At 42.5% G+C, this 21,794-nt stretch overlaps 1 protein-coding gene across 1 annotated transcript in view; it reads right to left on the bottom strand.

The window, feature by feature from the left end:
• Nucleotides 1–2,815: 2,815 nt before the first annotated feature.
• LOC102565355 (protein fantom) overlaps nt 2,816–21,794 on the bottom strand; it is an 86,573-nt gene continuing 67,594 nt past the window's right edge. The window contains exons 11-13 of the mRNA XM_059713790.1: nt 17,414–17,498; nt 7,750–7,883; nt 2,816–4,126 (exon numbers count right to left, since the gene is read on the bottom strand). Of these exons, the coding sequence (XP_059569773.1) occupies nt 4,023–4,126; nt 7,750–7,883; nt 17,414–17,498 (323 nt within the window). The 3' untranslated portion in view covers nt 2,816–4,022. The remainder of the gene's footprint in view (nt 4,127–7,749; nt 7,884–17,413; nt 17,499–21,794) is intronic.

Here is a 21,794-nt window from a genome sequence, read left to right as displayed (position 1 = left end):
CCTGCCAACACATCTCCACCACCCGCACAATTACTACACCCCACAACAGAGCCATCAGCATCCCTGGATCTTACAGCTGCACCTCCAGAAATGTAATATACCTCATCCAATGCATCAAATGCCCTGATAGAAAATATGTGGGAGAGACCAAACAACAACTGGGCACCGGAAATCTATCAAAGACAGAAATACCCAATTACTGGTGGGGACACATTTCTCATAGGAGGGCCACTCTCTCTCCAATCTCTGAGTCCTGATCCTCAAGGGAAACTTACACAACACTTCCCAGAGATGAGCCTATAAGCTCCATTTCATCAACCTCCTGGATACTAGAAATCATGGACTAAACATAGACATTGGATTTTTGATACATTATAATCTGCCTGCCAACTGACTCCCCAGCTTCTTTACTTTTCATTCCATCCAGGAAGAGCACACACCAACTGCTGAAACTTCCTTAGCCTAATGAAGGGTTTTTGAAACCGAAAGCTTGCTTAATAACTATTCTCCAACTATTTGAGTTGGTCTAATAAAAGATATCAAATTCACCCAAGGAACCTTGTCTGTCTTGCTCCAAGCAGAAAGTTCTGTCACAAATGTTCTGGTGTGTGCTGCACAAGAGAGAGATATTTGCTGAGAAAATCCACACTAAGGCCACATACAGATGTTCAGTTTCCACTGGGAGAATCTCCATTCTTCCCGTAGAAACAAAAGTGCCTGATGCTTAAACGTTTTCTCTCAGAACAAAAAGGGCTATACTGGGAGAAAAATAATCCAGGAACAACCAGAGTTAAAACACTCCCAGGAGAGTTTCCCTAGGAGTTTCCCCTGGCTTAACTCTTCCTGGGGATCAGGAGGAGTGGAGCTAGAGAAAGACTCCCATGCCTTCCCAGGACCAGGGTTACCCCAGTCTGGAGAAGGTGCAGGGGAGCAACTATTTCCTGCCTCTAGTAGATGGGAGAGGAGTGTAGGAACAAGCTCCAGTGCAGTTCTCAGTGTGAGAGAGACAGGCAGGAGCTTTGCCATATCACTCCCTCTGGTTGACCCTGCTCAGCTTGGCAGTGGGGGTGGTGAACCATGCTTATAAACCCAACTCTTAGTCCCACTGGTTTCCCCTTGCATTCCCTTGCCACTAAGATAAGCAGCACAGCATCGTGCCATGGCAAAATGCCCCTGCCTAGCCCTTCATTGTTCTGGGTCAGCCTTGCTGCAGCAGTTGAGTGCATTTCCCCTACTCTACATGCCTGTAGGTCAGCCCAAAGGAGTGCATGAAGCAAGGCTATTCTCCTGTGGAGGAAAACCAGGCCTGTTTCTACCATGAGAGAATGCCCCACTCCTGCCAATCAACTGATTGGTGGGATGAGAGGGGCATTCTCCCAGGGCTAGAAACCTCCAGGGCTGTCTGGCAGCTGCTGCTTTTCATCAGGCAGGGGAGTAGATCTCTAGTACCCCCTGTCTGGTAAGGTTGCCTGGGAAGCTCTCCCACTATGGGGCTGGAAGAATGTCTGTAGAGTTCAGGTCTCAGGCTATTTTTCTAATGTAAGAAATTTCTTGCAGTAGAAATGAATATCTGTACACAGCCTAAATATCACATCTATTTTACTAATAACAAATGTAGATAGATATTTGGATTTTTTTTAAAATCAGAAACTGCAAAATAGTGAGCTATACAAAGATATACGCCTAAGGACCTGACGCAAATCATACATGTTAATGTTGGAGTTGTTGAGGATAGTTAACACTGTGTAACCAAATGTCAACTGGCATATTTTGCAGCAATCTACTATAGAGATCTGTCTTTAATGAATATACAATAGCTTAGCTTCTAGGTTTTCAACTTCAGATGGTGAAGATTAAATGTTAAGGGTGTTACTGTAAATGTTTAAGTGAGATGAACATTGCTGATTTTCTAAATTTTACCACATGGTTTACTTCAGAAGGAAAAAAAGCACTAGTAACACAGCTCCATTACATACAGATCCACTGCAAGTCAGTAAACAATCACAAAAAACTCAGTACAATTCACTTCTTTGTTTATGTGGAGAGCGTTTAGTTTGGGTTGCAAAGTATTAGAAGAATAATATGAACCTCCTGATGAAATACCACAACAAAATTTCTAAAAAGCCACTTGGTTAATCTCAGTGTTGAATCTAGCTGTTTTAAATTATTGCAATGTATAATAAGAGTCTTAATGACAATATTGTTGCACAGAGCCAAAGAAAGCTGGAAATAGCAGCCCAGATGATGAGCTAAGAGCCAGCCCAGATGACAACAAACATATGGCTGTTTACTAGGAATAGAGGGGTTCAGGAATGCAGCTGTCTGCGGTCTAGAGAATATTCCAGAGGAATGAATTCTTGCAAGGACCGACAAAGTCTGGATGAGAGCAGTTCAGCTCCTGGAGGCAATAGGCCCTAAATTGAAGGCACTATCAGTTCATGGTAGAATTTAGAGATTTCTGTGGTTAAAATATATTCCATTGGCCTTACAATGTACATCAACAAATTCATATTGTATGGATGTCATTTCAAAGCCCACTGAAGACGAAGAGCCGTTATTGAAGCCATTAGAGCACAGATGGTTCAAACTATATGCAGATATTCATACTTGCATTTTTGCATTATAGCTGCTTTTTTGCTGTTGAACTGTAATGAATTGTCTCATAATCTATTCCATCTTCTTGCCATTAGCAGGCTTTGAATGTTCACAAATAGGAGCAAAGAACTCATTTTCCAGAGCTTTAATCACACAAAGAGGGAAAGCCTAATTCTCTAAATGAAATGGTCTGTGATCAGTGAAGCAGAGATTTAATATATCACGGCAAATTAGGTAGATTTTAATAAATTACTTATCTCTCTGAATACTTTACATATGCTTATGAAGAAACATAGCCTGTTTGCAAACAGTGAAAACCCATAGCCTATAAAATCCTTTGAAGAAAATGACAAATAAAAAAGTAAATTAAAAAAATGAAATGCATTATATCCTGGTTCTCGAGAGACAATTCTTATGCGGCATTGATTCACAGCTCCATTAAAAATATCAATTAAATCCTTCATTGAGATTGGTTAAAAGCTAGAAAATTAACTTTCCAAGCTGCTTTCTCCCCACTGGTTATCCAGATACAACGAATCATTGTATGTTTGATGTAAGTTCTAAAAGTGATCAAAAAAACACTTGCCTGTCCCTACAGCTCAAACTAAGCGGAACAGAATCTGATTGATTCTTTTATATCTTCTTTCTGTGCTTTGATAGCTGTTGGTTGAAAATGTAAATCTCTTTTACTGTAGACAAAAATGGTTGCGACTACCCACGCCCTTCTTCAAATCATGATAATCACAAACAACTGATTATAATGTTCCTGGAAGGGCAAAAGTTATTTTTAAAAAGGTTGCAGTAATTTAATAAGTCTTGCAAGTAGCCTCATTTTTTATATTTAATTGATAGAAACTGCATGCATCAAAGAAAATGCATAGTGAGATTTAATGTGCATAAAATGGATATTAGCATTTTAAAGAGGCAGATTAACACATTAATCCAAGTAATTTTCATATATTGCTTCTAATAAAATCTTCACAGTATAAAATTCTTAATGAGGCTAATCACAGCCATTCCATTTAGTAGGGTGATTAGGGATAACATAAAAGTATTTTTAATCAGTTTTCTAAGGCTTATGCTTTTTTTATTAAAAATTAAAAATTTGACTTGCATTTTTATTACTATTTCATGTAGGAAAAATGTTGGAAATGCAAAATAAAGCACATCGTTCAATCATGTAGGTATTAATTATTTAGAATCTGTTGTCCATTGTGCAGAGATTCTTAGCCTTAGGGGGGAAATATAAAAACAAACAGACTGAAAAGTATACAAAACTTTACAACTACAAATCAAGCATCTTTTTCATATAAATTATACATTAAATGTACTATAGTAATTACAAAGATCTGATCTTTGAAGCGCTATCAAGCGTGTATTTCATTGGGAGAAGAAGCTTCTGTAGGCACATTTCCCTTTCATGCCTCCTAGTCATCTCTGCATTCCTCACGGACTGAACGCAGAGCATGGAGGGCCTCCACTGTTACTTTGAGCTTTCCAATTACTGCACTATCATCCTGTGAATCGAAAACTGGAAAGGAAACATAAGAAAAGAATATTAGCAATTTTGTTTAGTTTCTCTGTTCTTATAATTTTGTTTTAGCACATGGGAAGATTAAAAGTCGCCCAACACAAGGTTAAAAGGAAAGAAGGTTAGTTCTAGTGCTCAATCCTGCAAGGGAGTAAACACTACCTCAACTAATACTGAAATCAAGGGTTCGAGCTGGTGCTAAGTAGGGGTGTGCGAAACAGGCCCTATTCAATTCAGATTTGGCCCAAATCAGGGACAGTGATTTGATTCATTGATCTAAATCACTGTCTCTGATTCGATTTGGCTGAATCCAAATCTGAAGATTCAATGCTGATTCAGAGAATTAGCGATTCGGACACAGACACAGCTTTAAATGTTTTTTCTACATACCTCGAGGTACCAGAGCGGCTTGTGAATGCTGCGATGGTGGGGCGCATGGAATGTCCTACAGGAGTGCGGGGGGAGGGGCCCTCCACATGCTCAGTGGCAAACCCAGAAGTGGATTCCAGTCCACTTCAGGGTCTGCCGAGGAGTGTGCAGGGGGGCTCCCCTGTGTCCCTCAGCTCAGCAATTGGCTGCAGGAGGACCCTGGGTGCCCCCCTCCACCAGGCCCAGGAGGCACCAGCCGCTGAGCTGGGGGCAGAAGCATGGGGTGCCCCCCCGTGCGCTCCCCAGCGGAGCTAGAAGTGGACTGGAAGTACTTCTGTTTCATTTCTGGGTCTGCTGCCAAGTGCGCTGGGGAGCCCCCGCGCTTCTGTGGGACACTCCATGCGCCCCAGCATCACAGCACTCATGAGCCACTTGCTACCTAGAGGTATGTAGAAAAAGCATTTAAAGCTGTGTCTATGTCCAAATCTTTTCGAATCTCTCCAAATCGATTCGGAGGGTTGTGATTCGATTAGGAGAGATTAAAGGGTCCTCTGATTCTATTCGGATTTGGAAGTTTAGCCACAGAATCTGGCTGAATCTCCGCCAAATCGAATCAGGGACTGAAGCTTCGCACAGGCCTAGTGCTAAGCACCTGGTAAAACTGAGTCCTCTTTGTAGCAGGTTGAAGGAATACATTCAGTTCTATCTCCCCCATCTGTTTGCACAAGCTCTAATTTCTAAGCTAACAGAACAGTGTATACAATATAACTTCCTAAATCATTTTTTATAGTAAAAAACAAATCAATAAATACATTTATGGTTTCAATCTGCTTCTGCTGAAATCAATGAGCACACTGCCACCAACTTTAATGGTAGGAAGGTCTCTTCAATGGGAGACCCTTAATTCTTTATTTTTTTCAAAGTTGGTGTGGTCAAAACAATTTTCTATATACCTACACAAATCTGATAAACCAATGTTTCTACCTTAATTTCATATATGTATGAATGTATACCCACAGAGATATTTATATGTACATATTTGTGACTTCATATGGCATATGGTGGACCTATCCATTTATGTTCCTTTACTGTAGTAGTTGAATTAATGTGACTGTTTGGGTCAGTTATTAAATGGAAAAAATATTTTAGTGTCAAAGCTACAGACCCAAAATTACACTGAGTATTAATATATATGTATGCATATGACTAATTACCAGCATGTATAAAGGAGAACAGAAACAGGTAAGATTCAAAGGTATAAAATGGGACATAAAGATACTGAGTATTTAACAAAATAATGTAATGTTTTCAACTAATACCAGACATGTACATAAATACATTTCAAGTTAGGTACCCAGATGGATATTCATCAACATAGAGACAAATACATAGATAAGTAAGGTGGGTGTATCACTATGTCTGCTAGTAGATCTCTTAAAAAAAAACAACAAAAAACCAGCTTTCAGTAATTATAATACTGTTATCCAAATGGCAAACCATGCTTCTGAAAAAGCTTAGTTTTACTCAATGTTATATATTAGTGTCCAATATGGAACTGCTATTCATGTTTATGTACAAAACTATTTGATATAATGAACTGTGTATATTGTAGCCAGATGTGTGGATGATTGTGGCCAAATCAATTTGTAGAGATATTAGATACTAAAGATATTAGTATACAAATGGCAAGCTGATATTTTGTCTGAGTGTATAGCTGTTTAAGAATAAGGCTTTTTGCATGCTACGAATAGACAAGACACTATCCCCCCTAAGAATAAACAAAATTTAACCTCCATTTTCTTTGTTAGGCACTAAGAAATGCTTAAAACCATGTTACTTTATACATGCTAGCTAACAAGCTTTAAAATACCACTCATTTTTCCAGTCTAGACACGGCCAGTGAGATTGATTGACAAAGTTACTGACAGCTCTGAGAATGTTAAACAAAGGTGCAGTATTAAATAACTATTAACTATTGTTATTGTCAAATTTAATAAACATCTGGACCTAAAAGGCCTCATTCAAAGGAAATGTTTTTATAATTATTTGCACTAAGGAAATTTCTGGAGATGCTCTTTTTTGTCATTGTGTGATCTATATTCATGTAGTTCTAGTTTTTCTGTTTTCTAAACATTAAGGAGACACAGGGCATGTCTACACAAGACACTAACAATGCAGTAGAGTAATTCTACTGTGCATTAGCACAGTTTTTGCCAGGCTCACTAATGTGCGAATGCATAGTACAATTAATTTACTGAGCATTAGCATCACTAAAAAAATGTTTGTCTGGGCTACTGTGCAGTAGCACCTATTATGGCACATTAAGTTACTACCTTTTATCACAGGTAGTAACTTCATGCTCCATAATTGCGGCACATTAATGAACTTGTAGATGTGCCCGCAGTCATGGATATAACAAGAATTTAGATAGAGGAGAGCCCAAAACTAGTACTTCATTCAAAAAGCACCTGCCAATTAGTCAGGGTAATTACATCCTTTCTTACCATGAGTACTATAAGCCAACACTATTTTTCATGTCCCATATGGATTGCGAATGGCATACAGAGGATAGAAACTTTTGCATCTCCAACTTCGTACAATCTGAATAAATTCAGACCGAATGAAACTTTATACATCATATGTGTATTGTATAATATATATAAATACTATTGTTCATTGAAAACCTTAGCATTTGTATTATGACAACTGATTACCCACTGAAGTGACATCAACAGAACCAAGACTGGCCATCAAACACTATACTGATGATATAATTACCTAAAACACATTGATATATTTGCATGTGAAAGTATTTATCTAAATTCCTAACGGAAAATGAAATATGTTTAAATCATTACTAACCCTAACAGAATTACTCTGAATGTTCAAACTATAAAAACGTAGCACATGTTAAATAGGCCCGACAGCTTCTTGGCTCTGCAATATCAATTAATCTATTAAAATCAAGCTAGTAATATTGCTCAAATTTTTTTAAAAATGTCTAACTCCTTGTTATAAGGAAGAATTAATTCTAGAAAGTTAAGGCAATACAAGCCATTTTCAGTGTTAAGTTATACACATGCAAGTATATCTTAAGACTTTAATAAGTTAATAATGAATAGTTCACAAAAATATAACAATGAAAATGATTAAATATTAAATATCTTGGAATAAAGAAGCAAACAATCTAGTTGTTTTTTTTTTTAAACTAACTGACATTAAAAGTTAAGACTAAAGAAATCTTCTAAACTTACCATCAATATCTTGCTCAACAATGTCTTTTTCTTTCTGAAATATCTCTCTTAGGCTAACATATGCAAAGCCAATATCTTCACAGTCTAGATCTTGTTCATCTTCTGGGGGCTCACTAACCACTGTAAATCGTATGCTAAAAATAAAATGAAAAATCTCTAAGTGATTAAAGCCACACAGGTAAAAGAGCCAACATAAAAGGCAAAACATCTAAGGCAGGGGCAGGCAAAATATGGCCCGTGGGCTGGATCTGGCCTGCTAGGCAACTCCATCTGGCCAACAGGTGCCCACAATTAATTGTATCCCGTCCCACCCGCACACTTCACTCCCACCCCGGTGCACGGAAAGGCGCAACCCAGCCAGCATGTTCGGGGTGGGGCTGCTGCTGCTACTGCTGCAGTCTCTGGGGGACCTGCTCAGCTTCCCCAGCCTCCAGCAGCAATTCCTTGTCTCCCTGTTATAGCGCTTGCTCCTGGCAGCAGGTAGGGAAGCTGTGGCGGGGGCAGCGGAAGCTGCAGCTGGGTGGGAGCACAGAGCATGGGGCTGGGGCTGGCAGGAGTGCAGAGCCTGCACCCCAGGGGGTGATGGGAACATGGAGCTTGGGTGGGCAGGGTGTGGGTATGAGGACAGGAGAGTGTGGGGATCCCCCCACACTTCGCCTTATGGCTCACCAGCCCCCACAGCTGGTGGCAGCAGCAGCAACAAGCCAGAGCTCTCAGGGTGCTTACGGCACTGCTGCCTGGAGGTGCACGGCTCTGGCCAGAGCTGTACATTAGGCCTGTGTGAAGCAGCTAGTATTCACTTTGGATTCAGCCAATTCGGGGGGACAGTGATTAGATTCGGTGATTCAAATCACTGTCCCAGACTGATTTAGCCGAATCTGATTCAGAGATTCGGCTGCTGCTAAATCTCTGAATCACCCAGGCCCATCCCCTGCCTGCTCTCCCAGGCCTGGCAATGGCTGCCCCGCCTGCCCCAGCTCCTGGCACTTTGAAAAAAAACCAACCCCAACTCACTGGGTGCTGCCGGGTGGGGGGGGGCGATCCCTGCTGCCTCCACTGTCCCATGCTGCATGGGGAGCTCTGCACAAGACCTGCAACCCTCCCTGTCCCAACCTCCCCATGGATGCCCCACCCACCCCAGCTCTGGCCCTTTAAGGAAAAAAACCAACCCCCCTGCACTCAGCAGGTGCTGCCCAGTGGGGGGTGGTCCCCACTGCCCCCTGCTACCCCACACCACAATAGGGGACTCTACTATGAGTCCCCAAAGCCCTGAGGCCACTGCAGGAGCTGGTGAGACCCAGGTTTTTTTTAATTTTTTTTTCTTAAAGGGTCGGAGCTGGGGCGGGTAGGGCAGCCATGGGGGGGGGGCTGGGGGAGTGAGGGGGATTTGGAGGGCTCATGCAGAGCCCCCACGCAGCATGGGGCAGTTGGGGACAGGGGAGATCGACCCCCCCCACCTGGCAGCACCTCCAAATTGAATCAGCACCCGAAGCTTCACACCACCCTACTGCACATGGCAGTAAGAAGCACATCCAGGCTGGCCCACCATATGCCACTGTGAAGACTCCACTGGAAGTGGAGGGGAGCCTCACCCCCTGCTTCTCCAGTGTTAGCGAGCTCTATCATGCTGGGCTTCCCCCTGCTGGTGTGCGAGTGCCAGGAGCTGCACATGCGCTATGGGGAGCCCCACGATAGAGGTGGGCTGGCCTGGCTGCATGCCTTGCCACCATGTGCAGTGTTGGTTGGAGCTGTGTGCTGCCAGGCAGTAGTGCCACGAGTGCCCCAAGGGCCCCCACCTGTTGCTGCTGTCACTAGTGGCAGGGACTGTGCACAACAACCCCCCATCCTCCCTCACAGCCCACAAACTCCACACACCCACACCCTGCCCCCCACAGCCTCCCCACATATACATACCCTATACCCCTCACACACAGCCACAACACCTCACATGCCACACCCCCCCAGACCGACACCAACCACACCCCACAAACAATATACCAGAGTAAGACTTTATTTTGACCTATTATGGAGCCACCTCTATATACACTATGCAAACACAAATCATGACAAAAATATTTTTTGTAATAAAATTAAAATATGTTATAGTAGATGTTTGACTTTTAGCGTATGATATTTTTTCCTGGTTCAGATGGCAACCCTCCCCCCCAAAAGGAGTACTTCTGGGGGCACAGGGAGGGACTTCTGGTGGCAAAGGTTAGGGGCTAGGAGGTGGGACTTCCAGTCCAAATATTGTCACCAGGGGGGCGGGGCACCTGTCAAGGGGCAGGGCTACCCTTGTAGCCCTTGACAGCTCACGAAATCTGTCCCTCCAGCCAAAATAATTGCCCAACCCTGATTTAAGTTTTTACTTCTGATGAGTAGATCCCAACAATTTCCAATCTCCCAAACCCTATTTACAATATAGGCTGAGGGGCAGAATGCTCTTGTTATCCTTGGTTGGAAGAAGTATGATTTTTACATAAGATGACAGCCAATTTTTATTCATACTCTAATGTATTAGGGAAGATAGGTCTGTCTACAGGATGGAGTATGTGGATTAAGGCCAGAATTCCCAAATTCTTTGCTGAGCTCTGCTTTCGATTCAGTTGTTCAAGGTACTTTTTTCCCTAAATTAGTTTTTCTATTTATAAAAATAAAATTACACCTACATACTTCCAGATTTTTATAAAATGATTTAAAAATGCAACAAAATACATAAGATTTTTTGTTTTTGGTTTATTTTTTAAGCACACTGACCTTCATGTATAGTTTGTTTGAAAGGACAAATAAACTTCACCTCCAGAAAAAAAAAAGATTCCTCAAATATTCGGTTTCAATGTGAGGTTTTAAATTTTTATTGGAAAATGATAAATTAAATGTAATCAGAGTTTTGCTGGTGAAAATCTGTCTGTACTACAGAAACTAATCAACCAGAAGACCTGCCAATACAGTTAAGAATTACTATTACCTAGCAATCTCTAAGCACATGTTATTTTGGTACTGTGCTGATTCATGATAAAAAGATGGAAGAACTATTAGGAATAGGAATACCAGACAATAAATCTCCCAAATATCAGAAATACTAGCCATATTCAATGAAGGAAATATTTTTAAACATAAAATGCAAACATTCAGCTGTAAGATATTCGGGAAAGCACACATCCCAACTGGTTATCAGGCGAGTATGTGCCAGTCAGGAAAAATGCCACTAGTTATGCTCCAAAACAGCAACAAAAATTACAACCCCAAGTCTTTTCCCGTATCTTCATAGTGTAGTATCATGTGTTCGCTGCTTAGAGTTTGATCTTGATAGCACCCAGGTACAAGCACATATAATGTACATCTTCTTAGAGATTTCTAGGATTAATTGCTTTGAGTTTTATCTACTTTGCTTAGTGTTGAGTGAGACCTATATTTGTCACTAATGCTACTTGAAACTCATAAGGTACAGAGTCCATTAAAACAGTTTAAAAAAGAGAAAATCAAAACTGATTTTCTCTTTATCTGGGTATAACAATTACTTGCTAATCTTTTTCCATCCAGATCCCAGTTCTGTGTCCTAACTTTCCTCCTACTAACTTTCTCACTCTCTGCCACTGTTGTCATATCAAACACACATAACAGAAAAAAAGGAAAACAGCTTAGTTTTCCTCTTCTTTCTCCTCTTATGTCATTGCCTTCAGTCCTCTCCCCATCCTAGCTAATACCTACTAGCTGTTATGTTTTTCTAAAAGGATTTGGATACAGTCTAAATAATAAGACTTCTGAATACAATTATCATCCAACCTAAGCAAGGACCTATTTGCCAATCCCGAATATCTAAACCCAGCAGCTATACAAAACGTTTGCATTACTTTCAGTCACTGCATCCAAACATTGCTTTCCTTTCAAACATATCATTGTAGTGTTCAGTTGTGTCTGACTTGAATTACTGGCTTGTGCAGAGGCCAAAAGCAGTGGTACTGACCAAATGACAGGAATTAAGAGTTAACTATATAGATATGACTTGGCAATGTTATTTAAGCCATGAGTATTCGTAAACTTTACCACCTAAATATTTTTCAGTAAGCATGATTCCAAATGTGAAACAAGCTGCACAAAATCCAAGTGCATAAAAGATGACACCTTAAATAAAATGTAAACAAATCCTTCTAAAAGCCTTCAAATACATTAGCAGCAATTGTAATATGCTTTTCTAGGGTTTTAGTTTTATGTTCAGCTAATTATCTAAGAGTAAATATTTAGTTCCTTTACTTAAATGTTTGTTTTTAATTACTAACACACACACACACACACACACACACACACACACAAAACATAAGCATCTTAAAATTTGTTTTGAAAGGACAACATGAATTGTTGAGCATATCTCAAACACCACATTCACGAGGCAGGAGAGCTAATGGATTATGATGGATAAAACCCTCAAAATTCTGGCACAATCCAAACAAAAAAGAAATAATTCTCAGATACATATCAAATGAAATAGCAAATGAAACACACAGTAAATTACACAAACACTCTAAAAGAGGTTGACAAAGCTATGTTTAGAATATTGTGCATAAATCTGGTTATCTTACGTTGAAAAGGATAGAGGGCAGCCAAATGCTTTGGTAGCTATGGCTAGTCAAACTCACTGGAGTTACATGATTGAGGCATTAGAGACAAAGGCAAGGAATAAGGCTAGATGCAACTTTTGGCAAATACTTTTAAGATACTACCTCAACTTAAGTATTTATTTGAACAGGGAACAGACCAAGAATCTTAGTCCTTGTGCCCACCTGGCCTCGAACAGCTGTTCGTGCGCTGCCTTGGCCCGAGCGGCTGGTGACGGATGTACCGCTGTCTCTTGTGGCCCCTGAGATAGGTCTATAGCGCCTCTTTGGCCACTCCCAAACTTTCCTGCCACGACTTTGAATATATTACCAGTGTGGGGGGAACCACTGAGGGTCCCTCAGTGGTGGGTACTTCGCCTGACGGCCGTCCATGAAGCTTCATTTCCCTTGCACCCCAACCTCATGCCAACCTCCAGCGGGACACCAGGTCTTGTGGCAACCATTCCTCTGGTGCAGGTGTGTCCTGAACTCCAATCCCTCTCTTGGGTTTTGTGCGCCGTGCATTTTACTTCTGCGGTGGCCTGCAGATCTACTAGTTATACCCTCTGGCCTCAGCCCCCTTTGGGACCCCCGAGATAGGGGGAAACAAATGAAAAAAATGCGAACAAGGCAAAAGAAAATAAAAGGAAGGAAGCCACCACACCGGTGTTCCTCTGCCTCATTCACCTCCCCGTGCCGGGGGCCCCTTATAAGGCTAGGGGACTCAGTTCATGCAGCCTGCAGTCCCATCACCACACTCCTTCCAACAGGGAGAAAAGAAAAAAATGGATCCAACAAAATAAGGGTATGGGTGGCCTACTGGGCTGTTCCACCAGCCCTACCGCCTGGAGTTGATGGGGTCCCCTTCTTGGGAGTTTCTTTGGCTCTGCCACTGCCAAGCCGTCTTCCACACCTGGTACCTGTGTGTGTTCAGGGAGATAACCCGTAATCTCCCCTGGGTCTGCTACAGCCCCTACTTCTGGGCAGCCACTTCCTTCCTGCTGCTGAGTGGGGCTTGCGATGCCACTCTCCCTTGGTGTTGCCGGCAATATCTCGCTCCTGTTGCCCCTCAGTCCTTGGGGCTCGAGCCCTCCTCTGCCTGCGCTGAGAGCCCCTGCTGCCTCTATCACTGCTCCCCGTCTGGACTTTCCTTCGCTATGTAAACACCGGCCACCACCAGTGTTGAGAGCTTCTGCTGGCTCTCCTGCCTCCCCACTCTTCCCTCGGGATCCTTTTTATTTCCGCTGGCCGGTGATTGCCCGTGACGTCACCAGCTGGTCTCAGCTGAGTAAGGGCACGGCTTGTAACCCGTGTGGGTTCCCGTCTGTTCCAGTGGCACTGTGCAGGTAAGCAAGTTTCTTGTTTCTGTGTTTTTACATCTGGCCCTTGGCCCCCAGGGCACGGCTCAGGGGTCTTTTGTTCGAACGCCCCCAGGACAGTCCTCAAGAGAGTAACCTAATTTCCAAGTTTCCTGACCCAGCCTAGTATATATGTACATACTTAATGTAATACAACAGCTTCAGCAGCAGAGACTGGGGCAAACCCAGCCCCAAATACTCCATAGCCCATTAATTAGGGACACCTGTCTTGGTTTAAAAATCTGCTCTGAATCAGCAGAAAAGGAATTTGAACTAGAATCTCCCTGCATCAGAGGGGTGTTCTAACCACTAAAACAGGGGTGTCACATTCATCCAGCCCCACAGGCCAAATGAATGGCACAAGCCTGGACAATGGGCCACACCAGAACCATAGAGCAGCCCCACATTCTAGATCCAGAGCTGGTGCTGTGGGGCTGTGCAATGGGGCCTCGGAACTTCTGTCACTTCAGGGCTGTGTAGTGTGGCCCAGGAACCCCACAGCAGCTGTCACATGCATCACAATCCCAGAGCAGCATGTAGCTGCTCTGGGGCTGTGCTGCTCATGTTGGCCACTCCAAGATGTGAGCTGAAACTGGCACTCAAGCAGCATACAGGGCCACCCAGTGCATCCCATATGCTGCCCATGGGTTACTCTAAAGGGCTGTGTTTAAACCCCCTGCACTAGGCTTTTGGCTGGATATAAAGTGGGATGGTGGGCATGAGCACCACAATAACAACCTCAACAATAGCATTTGTGAACCTTTTTTTTTTTTTTTAAACTGAAAATGACTACAAGTCATTTATTTCAGTTTGAAGATATCAGGAAGAACTTCTTTACAGTAAGGGATGCCAGAATCTGGAATGGGCTTCCAAGGGAGGTGGTACTCTCCCCTGCCTTGGGGGTCTTTAAGAGGAGGCTGGACATGCACCTGGCTGGGGTCATCTAACTCCAGCACTCTTTCCTGCCCAGGGCAGGGGGTCGGACTCAATGATCTACTGAGGTCCCTTCCAACCTTAATGCCTATGAAAAAGAACATTTCACTAAACCTGAACACTTCTGAATTTTGCAAAAATCCCCAAATGTCCAACAATTTCAGGTCAACTTCTCTACAAAGATAAATTATTCACTCAGCCCTAGAAGTGATTTTATATCAGCAAACCGAGTCCTTACATTTTGTATTATGGAGTTGATGCCAAAATTTATCCCTCTTCCTAATTTCTTTTTTTATGCATGGTTGAAATTGCAGCAAGAGAACACAATACTAGAATTGTCCAATATTGAATCGGCACCGATATAAAGCAAATTGACTGTATTGCAAATTGGCCTGATGTGGCTGATAATTTGGCCGATAAATGCCTTGTGCATGTACGCAGCCACAGTGCACAGCACGTAGGCAGTGCGGAGCACAGCCCAGCAGCTTGGAGAGTTGCATGGAGCTGGTAACTCTGTTGTGGTGGATAGGGAGGGGGAAGGAAAGGGGTAGGGGGGCACAGACCAAGGCTTTCCATGATGAGGGAGAGAGTGGGTCTGGGGCTGGGGCTGGATGGGGTATAGAACAGAGCCACGGCTTGTCCAGGAGGCACGGGGGGGAGGGGTGTAGCTCCCACCAGTGTTTGCACTCCAGGAGGGCACAGGGGAAGGCATTTGCCCTGGATCTGCGGGGGGTGCAGGCAGGGTGGGCTACAGCTGTGAGCTGGGGCCAGGGCTGCGCTGGGCTCTTTCTGACACATGGGGGGGGTGGTTGGGCTGGGGCTGTGCTCCAGGTGGGCAGTGGTAGTGCTGGGGACGTGGGGCTCTGGGGGAGACTACAGCAAATTTTGGGGTGGCTGCAGCCCCACCCATAGTCCCCTTCCCAGCACTGCAGCTGCCTGCCTTGAGCACAGCCTGAACCAGCCCCCACCAGGAAGAGCCCAGCGCAGCCTCAGCCCACAACTGCAGCCTACCCTGCCTGCACCCCATGCAGATCTGGGGGCACATGCCCCTCCATGCTCTTCTGGGGTGCACACAGAGGTAGGAACTGCTCCACCCTCCCTGTGCCCCCCCGGATCTGCTGTGGCTCCATCCTGTGCCCCGCCCTGCCTGGTTGGACAGTGCCTACCTCAGCCACTGCCCCAACTCCTTCCTCACCACAGTGGCCTTGATCTGCCTCCCCACACTCCTTCCCACCCTCCTCTTTACCACAACAGACTTACCAGCTGAATGCAGATCTTTAAGCTGCAGGGCTGCGTACTGGAAATCGGATTGGTATCCGCCGATATGCTTCCTTAAAAATCGGCTATCTGCCCCAAAAATCTCTATCAGTGCACCCTTAACATTTATATCTGTAATCATTTCATTTCCTGAAGTTTAAAGCATGAGTGTAGTTCCTGTTTAAGCTCAAAATCTCTGATATTATGTAAGGCTTTGTGATGGGAAACATGAATCCAAAACTTCTTGTGTTCATCATTATATTAGTTTCCATTCCAAGGCATGGCATCATTTAGCTTAATAGTTTAATGCCCTGCTACAGAATCAATGCCACATCCAGGTATCATTATGGCCAGGGCTCCAAGCTATAATAAACAGAGAAAATAAGGTCCCTAGCAATACAAAATAAATTAAATTGAGGGTAAGCTCAATCTTTGTGAGAATGTCACTGATACTGCTGGTTACCTCTATTATTTCACAGTGGCTATGAACTGTTCTACAAGATAGCCTAGCCAAGATTTTCAAGTAAAATGGAGGGAAGAGAAACTTCTCTCATTGCCAAATTCTGCCATTACGTCTAAACTGCATAGTTGTGAATGCGTAGGTAACTGCATGCTTAAAAGGCAGAACTTAGCCTATATATTTCAAACACAATCAGCAGGTATTCTACCAATCTGCAAATGGCATAGTTCTTCAGATCTTTTGCTCTGCCACATTTGTGATTCACTCTGAAGCTGAAGAGGAGAAGTGCTTTTTCTTTTTAAGGTGAAATAATCTGTATACCCTCCAAACCAGTTTGAACCTGAAGAAATAATTACAATTAGCTGTGCAGAATGAATTTATGTTCAAACTTTTTCATCTGTATAGCTAATAGATAGCTGTCTGCTACATGAATTTATGCACAGCTTTAGGCTAAATACAGGACTGAGTGACACTGCCTAGAAGACTTGGGTTCAGAAAGCAATGAATTATCCATAAAGCACTTTTAATCTATCACAGATAAACACTGATAATATTCATTTACTTAATTTTCCCAGAACTCCATGCATAAAAAAGTGACAGAATGGAAATAGCTTTTATGAACAGTAAGAGAGTTGCTTCATTTCATGGCACATGAAAAAGTATTCAGTGAAGGGACAGGCATATATCACCATATCAAAAGTTTAGGTGTCATTCCATAGCTGAAAAGCCAGTGTGACACATGCAATTCACTTCACTAGAAGGCATATCAAATGTCATAAAATATTGTAATATACTACAGTATGTTTTATGGAGTTATAGTGTGCTGATGGGCTCCTGGGGAAGCTAACAATGATTCTGAGATAGCCTGGATGAGTGCTGAATAATTCTACCTTCCCACTGGTTCAAGGGATTGTGAAAATCTACATAGTTAATGATTAACTTTCAAGGCATATTTCCTCATTGAGAAACAACTTCAAGGTATACCATATTACAGCCTATATATAATTATTCAAAGACCTATCTGGTGTATTTCTATTTTTCTTCATTCATCCAATATTTACCTGCCAGTGTTCAACTCTGGTCCTTGAAGTATAGACTTCAGGTGTTCTCTCATTGTGTGATTATTTTCCTTATCCACATATATCACTGCAAAGAAAAGCAAAATCCTGAAATGAATATAAGTAGTTATCAACTAAAGTTAAAGCAATTTGTGGCATTTTTGGTTTTTAGGGAAAAGGACATGAGGAGGAACGCCCCCCCCAGTTTCCTTCTTCAGACCTTCCTAAGGAAAAAACTACAATGAAAACTAGAATTAAATCTGAACAGTCATGTGATCTAATGTCATGTCACTGGCAGGTTTATGTGCACACTGTCAGAAAAGATACAAGCAGCATATAAGTGTGCCACATAGCTGTCATTTTCTGTTAATGGCAGTGGCAGTCATGATTGTAAAAGCCAGTGGTCTTTATTGCTTTGTATTTGAAGGGATTTACTGCATTTCCTTCGACCCAAGAAGCTAGTGATAATGATAACGTATGGCAGAGTACTTGTCCTTTCTGACAGCCTCAGTAATTTAATCCTTCTCTCCTGCCACAACATGCAATAAGAGAAGCATCTAGACCTAGCTGACTGTAGAAATCCACAGCCTGACATTTGTTTCACCCCCCCAAAAATTGTTGTTTTAGTTTAAAATACACTCATCACTACATCAGATTAACTTTTTGTACCACTAATGTGACAGGGAGTGAAAATAAAAAAAAGGAATATTCCTGACCATCCTGCCTTATGAAGTGCGTTTATCAGGAACTGGTAATAGGCTACAAGTATCAGAAAAATGTAAAAATCATTCATGAAATGACCCAGTACACAGAGATAAAATAAGTGCAAATAAATTAAAAAAATCGAGAGAGAGCGAGCGAGTGAGCGAACACACAAATTAGCTTGAGAAGCTTCCCGAAATGGATATGTATTATGTGTGGAATAAGCTCCCGATGGAATATGGTAGAAACCCTATGAGACAGGCACGAGCAAACCTAAAATACGAAATGCAGCATAAATTATACTATGTTGGTTTCCAGATATTATGGAGTCTCTTCCAGCTCTAATATCTATATCATTTTTAACTTTAATGCTCACCATTCCATTCATTGTTCCATACAAAGTCCTAGCTTGCCCACTGTGCTAATGGATGCAGGGATGAAGGAGCACTTGGTTTCATTTTCTCTCATAAATGGAAAATCTTAAGAGGAAATCTTTATCAGGAAGACCATTTTCCTCCTCTCCATTCAAGGATTATCTTTCTAACTCTTTCCTTACTATTATGGAAGCCCTATTCTGCTCATTTTCACTCTGCCACATCACTACCACATACCTTCAAAAAAGACCAACCCCTTTCCTCTCTTCATCCCCTATTAAGAATTTCTCTTTCACTCGCTCTTACCTACACGTGACACACGTGGATACCTGATTTCTTCCTCTTTCTTTCACCAGTATATGAATGTACCTGGTTATGCCAGAAGGAGGTGCCTAGCTATTCGGGAGTGTTCCTCCCTGTCTTGGCCCTGCTTTTGCTCGGGCACTGAGGTACATTGAGCAATACATCCACAAGAAGTTTCCCTCAGCTTTCTCACCACACCTTGATGTTAAGTAGAAAGGAGGGTCCTGGTATGGTAGACAACCCGCGGGCATGCTCTTAATGTTGGTGCTTTTGGGGGGGCTCCTCCTCCCCTACACCCCATCCACTTGCCAACCGAGGCCTGATTATTGTCAGTATTCCCGCCCCCAGGAAGACATGGTCAGATATCTCTGACCCCTGTAGATTTTGGGAATGCCAGACCTGTAAGCGATTCCAGGGTTCTGATGTTCACTTTTGACGACATTCAATTCGGCTAGCCTTAACCCAGGCACTGTGTGGGTTTTTCTAAATTAACAGTTTGTATTTAAGTCGCAGGAATTCTTAAATTATCAGAGTTCCAAATTGATTTATAGGCTGACATAAATAAATAAATAAAGACATAATCAATTTGACAGCTTTCTTAAATAAATCAGGATCAGAATTAATTTGTAATGGGTGGACCATCAGGCACTACTCCCCAAACAATTCTGGGCTGTTCAGCTGTCCTAGCTTTGATTAAGTCTCCCATCTGAGTCAAATATTTGGAACTCTACTGTCCTCTGGAGTCGGGACTCCTTATTCACAAACGGCTTTCAGCCTTCTAAATTAACATTAACTGATTCATTGAAGTGCAACAAAATAAAACAGAAATTGACCATGACTTTGCCATAGCCAGGTGGTGGACTCCAGCCACTGCTGTACTCACATGCTCTCTATTTCAGTATCAGGGTGCTGGGGTCCATGAAGAGCCTCCAGGCAGCCCTGGATCACTGGGTGACTAGAGATCCCTCTGGATTTCCAGACTGAGGAACTGGTGGGGTTTCTTACCCCACTCATCATTGAGGAGTTGGATACAGGCATGTTACTCTGCTCTCCTCCACTGCTCAGCTCTGCTCGCATTTTTCTCACTGGCTGCAGATGTGGATTTATGATGTCACATCCTGCATGCCCTCTCAGCCTCAAGCAACAGGTGCTTGAAAACCATGGCAACGGTGCTGCTTACTGCTCTGTTCCTGCTGGCTCCACACCTGCAGGTAAGCACCGACCATTTCCTGCCCTTACTGGGCAATCTAGTGTTTCTCTGGGATCCTGCCATGCCTCCCGGGGCCCTCCCATGTCGGGACTGGGATGTGTGGCATGCCACACTGACAATGAATAATACTTATTTACACATCCATAGGAGTTACACATCTTGCGAAGGACTGGGGAAAATGAGAACAGAAGAGTTCAAAGCAGAAGCAAAAGATCATGGGAGATAAAATTAATTCAGAGAGTGGCCTTTACCATATCTGGAAGGAAAAGATTTTCATAGACATTTAGATATTTGCTAGAAGCTTTGCAGTTTATAGAGCCTCAGGCTGTTCATCACTCCCTAGTGGAAGATATGTATATGGCCAACAGAGCCAGGAATATAGCTCCAACTCCCCAATCCCTATTTCTCCAGAAAGAGCAGGCACCCTTATTACTAAGGCTTACCATCATATAGCAACCAATGATTTACATCTGGACTCTAACTTGCAAATCTCATCACTTTAGTATATCTGTCCCCCCTTGGTAGAAATTATGTAGAGGGTCAATACTCTATAGCAAGAGTGTAAAATTCACCCCTCCTTGTACACTGGATCTAGACAGTCAGAGTGTCACAGAGAAGTATGGCTGGAAGGGACCTCCAAAGGTCATCAAGTCCAACTTCCTGCCTAAGCCAGAGAGTGGAGCAGTGTAAAAAGTGGCAGCATAGAGGTTAACTCAAATGTCATTCACCCCCTGCCACTGACATGCATCTCCAACAGGCTTCTGGCCCTGCCCTAATTCACCCTGCTCCTCAATACCCAGCAACTCTAGGAGCCCTGTGGGATTAACAGCGTGGCTCTGTAAATTGCATGTAGACCACGAGCCTTACGTTTGACATGTCTGGTCTTACATGATCAGCCAGACTTTTAAAACCCCTCCTTAGCTCCCATCCTCAGCAGCTCTGCTTCATGGCAAAATAAGTTGTTACAGCCACTTGCTATTTCTTTAGTTATGGATGCCTTACCATATGTTGCTACCATGTGCTATTAGTATGGCCAAATACTTCTGTGGCTACCACAGGAAGTGAGGCAGCAGGGATACAGATGGACAGTGAATAACTTCAAAAGGGCTACCACATCAACGGATTCTTCTTCCTCATGACCACTGACTGTAATTTTCTAGCTCTAATGCTAAATATAAAGCTATTTTAACATAATGAAAACCTGTATTCAAAATTGAGCATCCTAATTAATTTCACACCCAGCAAAAAAAAAAAAAAAAAAAAAAAAAAAAAAAAAAAAAAAAAAAAAATCCAATCCAACAAATAGAAAGCTGGTTACAAGAAACCCATGCAAGTTTGAGTGGAAAAAATGATTAACTATAGTGGAAAGGAACTTACATTTTTAGATTTAGTGTTGTATAACTTTCAGATTAACCCTTACTATTGCTCAGAATTCAGGATTATAAAACTATTCCAAAAGCATACAGTATCCCATTTTTGTGTCTAATTAATTGAACAGTTGAACCATAACAGTCTGTAGCTAAAATGATACTTTTCTATTTGATTCAAATTAACTCTAAAACATGAAATATTTCCATACTTCTGTACCTTATTTTCATGCTTATAAAAAGTCAGTTATTGTGCATTCCAACTGATCCCTATAGCACATAATGCTGGTGCATGAAGGAAGAAAAGAGGACTAAAATAAAGAGTGTTTTCCAGTATTACAGTTAATATGGCTAATTTTTTGGCAAAATTGTACCAAGAAAGCTATCTTCTCGTAGAGCCCAAGCTGTAATTTACTTTGAATCCAAAA

Source organism: Alligator mississippiensis, chromosome 10 (genome assembly GCF_030867095.1).
Source record: "Alligator mississippiensis isolate rAllMis1 chromosome 10, rAllMis1, whole genome shotgun sequence".
Taxonomy (NCBI): domain Eukaryota; kingdom Metazoa; phylum Chordata; order Crocodylia; family Alligatoridae; genus Alligator; species Alligator mississippiensis.
This window is presented reverse-complemented; position numbering and strand designations above follow the sequence as displayed.